Source organism: Notothenia coriiceps, unplaced genomic scaffold (genome assembly GCF_000735185.1).
Source record: "Notothenia coriiceps isolate Sejong01 unplaced genomic scaffold, NC01 NC01_scaffold00002200, whole genome shotgun sequence".
Lineage (NCBI taxonomy): Eukaryota > Metazoa > Chordata > Actinopteri > Perciformes > Nototheniidae > Notothenia > Notothenia coriiceps.
Genome location: NW_011334901.1, coordinates 225,439 through 230,868, shown reverse-complemented (window position 1 = coordinate 230,868; position 5,430 = coordinate 225,439). Strand labels below are relative to the sequence as shown.

At 49.7% G+C, this 5,430-nt stretch overlaps 1 protein-coding gene across 1 annotated transcript; it reads right to left on the bottom strand.

Moving 5' to 3' along the window:
- Nucleotides 1–1,242: 1,242 nt before the first annotated feature.
- On the bottom strand, nucleotides 1,243–4,525 carry LOC104966424 (protein TANC2-like; the record flags this gene model as incomplete). Its single annotated transcript, XM_010795614.1, has 7 exons — nucleotides 4,308–4,525; nucleotides 3,025–3,133; nucleotides 2,529–2,651; nucleotides 2,241–2,378; nucleotides 2,029–2,127; nucleotides 1,536–1,727; nucleotides 1,243–1,327 (listed from the first exon to the last, which is right to left on the bottom strand). Coding segments are annotated over exons 1-7 (964 nt in total), but the record flags the coding sequence as incomplete, so codon positions are not given.
- Nucleotides 4,526–5,430: the final 905 nt, after the last annotated feature.

The window sequence follows — 5,430 nt, the reverse complement described above, 5'->3', positions numbered from 1 at the left end:
GAGGGACATTCAAGAACCTTACTTTAAGGAATATTTAAATGTGAGTGAATATCTTTTGACGTTTAAACAGCTTTGATTTACGATTCCATGTACCTCCGTACGTTATAACCTTCAGAAAATCCTCCCCTATTATAAATAATAATACAAAGAGAAACTAGAACTAAAAGCTCAGTGTGTGTCCACGCTGCTTGTTCACACACACACACACACACACACACACACACACACACACACACACACACACACACACACACACACACACACACACACACACACACGGTGCGCTGTATTAATAACTCATAGTGTGTTAGGCCCGTCCACACAGAGACGATATCAGTTGTATCCGTTAACGTTCTCTATCATATAGACCACATGTGTCAAACTCAAGGCCCGGGGGCCAAATCAGGCCCCTGGTGGATTTAATTTCGGTCCTGAGGGTCTCCTCAGCTCAGAGCCTGAGCCCAAACATTGATGACCTTGCACCCAAGATGAGATGCCAAGTATCTGAGCTAGCATCACAGAGCAGCTATTTTGTGTTAGGCAATCATTTAAGCTTTGTTAGTTCCAGGTTTAATATGTGCAATAAGTTCATTTCAATAAGTTCTGCAATAAACATTGAACCAGTGCGGCCCTCCACTAGCACCCTTTTTTTTAATGTTGGCCCTCTGTGTGTTTGAGTTTGACCCCCCTGATATAGACGGTTCGTCCACATGAAGCCACGGATTCGGAGCCCGAAAACTTTGATAACGGCTCCCGAAGTGGGTAGGTCTGAGGACGAAACGCTTGCGGCTCCGTGTGTACGCCCTTTACGATCATTCCCTGAATCGATGACGCCATAGCCCCTCTCCCCACCCCCGCGTCATTGCTGATGCGTTTCGCCACCAACAACAACAACAATGGCGGATCACAGGGTTGCGTTCGTGCTCCAGACGCTACTGACCATGCTACAGATTTGACCTTTTTCTACCTTGTTTGTTTGTTTGTGCCTTATGCCCATGCTCAGGGGTCTTCTTCACTGCTTTTGGTTAATTTTGTGGCGGAAGTAAAGCGCCATTTACAGGCCCAGCATATGTACTACAGCGTCTCCAGCGGTTTCGAGCGGCCTCGTGTGGACGGACATGTTTCTGGAGCCGATTCCGTTTGAACAGAAGACTTTTTTGAAATCGACTTCGGTTCAAAATGGGTTTGGTCTCCGTGTGGGCGGGGCCTTAGTCCTTTGTTAGTCATGTAGCAGTTGGGTACCTGTCTCTCCCCACAGACTGTCAGCTGTGTTGATCTCAGGTTTATCTTCCTCTTCCTCAGGTAGATCCAGCAGGTGAGACACCATCTGCACATCCAGAAACATAGAAACACATGCATTAGTGTGTGTGTGTGTGTGTGTGTGTGTGTGTGTGTGTGTGTGTGTGTGTGTGTGTGTGTGTGTGTACCTGAAGGAAGCTCTCAATGTATTGCAGCAGGTGTGTGTGTGTGTGTGTGTGTGTGTGTGTGTGTGTGTGTGTGTGTGTGTGTGTGTGTGTGTGTGTGTGTGTGTGTACCTCTGTGTGTCCCATGCTAGCAGCAGCGCTCACAGCGTGCTGCAGAGCTCTTCTCCTGCTCGGCCCCTTCTGGCTGCAGCAGGAAGTGCAGCTCCAGTCTGCGCGGCGCAGCAGGAAACGCATCACAGCGATACGACCGCGCTGAGCAGCGAGAACCAACACACATCGTCCTGAACCGTCCACGTGACCCGCCTGAGAGAGAGAGAGAGAGAGAGAGAGAGGGAGAGAGAGAGAGAGAGAGAGAGAGAGAGAGAGAGAGAGAGAGAGAGAGAGAGAGAGAGAGAGAGAGAGAGACAGAGAGAGACGGAGAGAGAGAGAGAGAGACAGAGAGAGAGAGAGACAGAGACAGAGGGAGAGAGAGAGGGAGGGAGGGAGAGAGAGAGAGACAGAAACAGTTACTATTACACCTGCAGGATTCTGAAAGGAAACTAGTTGTGATTATTGTGACCGATAATCTCCAGTTACATATTTAACAAATACATTTCTCCCTTACCTTGGCGTTGTGCTGACTCAGCATGGTGACGATTTCCATGTGTCCGGCGGCAGCAGCGAATCCCAGAGCAGTGAGGCCGTCATGTGACTGAGTATCGACCTACAGGAGCAACAACAACAACAACAACAACAACAGAGGACACACACCTTTAGCACCATATTCTCAGAAAGAGATCAAAAACAATCAGTGCTTCTTCCCCTGAAACCTCTCACCTGCGCTCCGAGGTCCAGCAGCAGAGCCACGGCGTCACTGTGCCCCAGGTGAGCGTGGACGCACAGCAGGGGGGCGCTGTTCAGCACGTCACTGCGGGAGTCCACGTCTGCCCCCCCCATCACCAGCAGCCGGCTCACCTGCACAGGTAGAGAGCGAGGTATAGACCAGCTGTGTTAGCCAGGTGTGTGTGTGTGTGTGTGTGTGTGCATGTTGTGTGTGTGTGTGTGTGTGTGTGTGTGTGTGTGTGTGTGTGTGTGTGTGTGTGTGTGTGTGTGTGTGTGTGTTACCTTGATGTTGGGGGTGTACAGGTTTCTCAGAGATGAAAGGGCGGGGCTCAGACCCTCGGTGCTGTAGGACATCCACAGCCCCTGCAGAACTGAGGAGGAAACCCCGAGCTTCTTACTCAGCCCCTGCAGGACAGACATGAGTCAGCATTTTATCAGAAGTCAATGGGATTTTGAATGTGAATAACCCGAGCAATAAAGTGAGTGAAGTTAGCGTTAAAATATCTGCTGTATGTAGACTGTTTACTGTAGTGGTTCAGTCTGTAGGGGGTTGGACTGGAACTGCCCTTGAGCAAGGCACCGAACCCCCAACTGCTCCCTGGCGCCTGATAGACTGGCTGACCCCTCAATGTGTGTGCATGTGTGAATATATAACCGTGTGTATTTGTATGTACTTATGTAAGAAGCATGTGCATGCATAAAAAACAGAGTGGAACACTGCATTTAAATGAATAATAAAGGTCCATCATCGTCTTCTTCTTCTTCTGTAGGGTCTCACCTTGTAGATGTGGGCCTTCAGGATGTGGTGCCCCAGCTCCAGGGTCTGCTGGCGGGTCAGCTTCCCCCCCCGTCTGCAGAGCCAGAAGGCCAGCAGGGTGTGACCGCTCCTAAAGACACAAAGGTATTCCCTCAGTGACATCAGGAGATGGTTTCTCTGAACCTGGGCTCCTATAATATACATTTAGTTTATTTGTGTATAGTGCCGAGGACAGTCCCCATTGATCAGCTGTCACAAAGAACAGCTGTTGTCCCCGGCCAGGTGATTATAGACACCCTTTTAAAATCACAATACATCAACAGCATCCAGAGGCGCGGGAAGGTATTTTGAGTTCTGGACTCCAGTGAACACTATTACGGGCTCTATAGAGCAGGGGGGCCCACCAGGGGGGCTACAGTGGAATGTTCTACTGCAACACTCCCCACACGCAAACACAAAGCACACCCCCGACTGCTACAATCAGCTCACGGCATATAGGCAGGGGTAAAGTGCTATTTTTATGAGTGGGGAGCGGACCTCACCTCCTCTAGGGGGGTCCTCACCTCCTCTAGGGGGGTCCGGGGGCATGCTCCCACCGGAAGATTTGTTTTAAATATTGAAGTTGAAAGCATCAATCTGGTGCACTCTGAGAGCAACATGAAGAGATCTATGGATACATCTCTCAGCACCCAGATGAAACACAACTGGAAGCAGATGTTCTTCTTCTTTATGGATATTTTACAAATCACTCCCCTTTCAAAGGGGGGGGTCCTGCCATCCTCTCTAGTGTCTTGATGAGGTTCACGTAAAGCACGGTTAATGTATTATATTATTGAGGTAGAATTGTCCGGGGCTACAGAAAAAACATTCGGGGCAGGCCAACATATTATTTTACCAACAATGAGGAATGTATTGGCTCCATATCACACAGTTTATGCACAGCGGGAGCAGCAATAACCGTCAAATAATAATTCAGACAGGGGAGCTCCGCACCGCCTGCCTGCCGCTAGGGGGTGCTGCAGCGCTCTCAGCACCCCCCTTCCCGCGCCCATGACAGCATTAGATATAAAGAAAGGATGAAAGTGACCTCTCTCTGTACCTGGGGTCAGAGATTCTCTGTTTAGCTTTAAACATCAACGCTCTTCTGCCAATACATTCTCTGTCAGAGGGGACAGAGAAGTACATCTGGACTGTGTCTAACTTGATCATTTGACGAGTAAGGTACAAAATACTGCTTTAGATAATGGGGATAGTTAAAGTGAATGCATTATAATATGAGTTGAAGCCAATGCATGTGTCTGTACCTGGGCTCGCAGAGGAAGCGGGGGTCCTGGCCCTCCTCCCTCCACATCAGCCACTCCCTGAAGGAGCTGTGGTTCAGCATCCGGCTGCCGTCGCTCCTCCTCAGCAGGAAGGAGTTCAGCTGTTCCATCCTCTGAACAAACTCCCCCCAGCTCAGCAGCCCCCCCGACACAGCGCTGGCATTCACCACCTCGAACAGCTGCAGGAGGAACACACACATGGTCGTTAATCCATTGAAGACGCTAAAAGATCTGTAGGAAACGGGGCCGTGCTTTAGGAGGCCCCGCATGGTAAGTCTTAGTTCAGTCTATTTGTTCATAGTGTCGAGGACAGTCCCCATTAATCAGCTGTCACCAATACAGTACATGGGGCAGCTTTACCAACATTGCATATTTCCAGATGATAATACCGTTTCTCATTTCATCAACACTTCTCTAACTTCTGGTCACTTTCCAAACAGTCTCAAGGAGGCAAGAGTAAACCCTCTCCTAAAGAAACCCACTCTCAACCCGTCTGATGTTAGAAACTACAGGCCTGTCTCTCTCCTCCCGTTCCTGTCTAAAACACTTGAACGCGCTGTCTTTAAACAACTCTCCTGTTATCTCCATCAGAACAACCTTCTGGATCCGCACCCGTCTGGTTTCAAGGCAGGTCACTCCACAGAAACTGCTCTCCTTGCTGTCTCTGAGGAACTGCACACGGCTAAAGCAGCCTCCCTCTCCTCTGTCATCATCCTTCTGGACCTGTCTGCTGCATTCGACACGGTGAACCATCAGATCCTCCTTCACACTCTCCAAGAACTTGGAGTTTCAGGCTCTGCACTTTCCCTCCTCACCTCATACCTCAAAGACCGACCTACAGGGTAACTTGGAGAGGGTCCGAGTCCGACCCTTGTCAATTAACTACAGGGGTCCCTCAGGGCTCTGTTCTTGGTCCCCTCCTCTTCTCCTTGTACACAAACTCGCTCGGGTCTGTCATTAGCCCGCATGGTTTTTCAGTACCACCTGCTAACGCTGGACGACAACCAAAAAAAACTAATTCTGTCCATTTCCCCGCTCAGGAGACCCAGGCTCGCTCGCACGCCCATCTCTGCTTGTCTTAGCCTGATATCCTCAGTGTATGTCT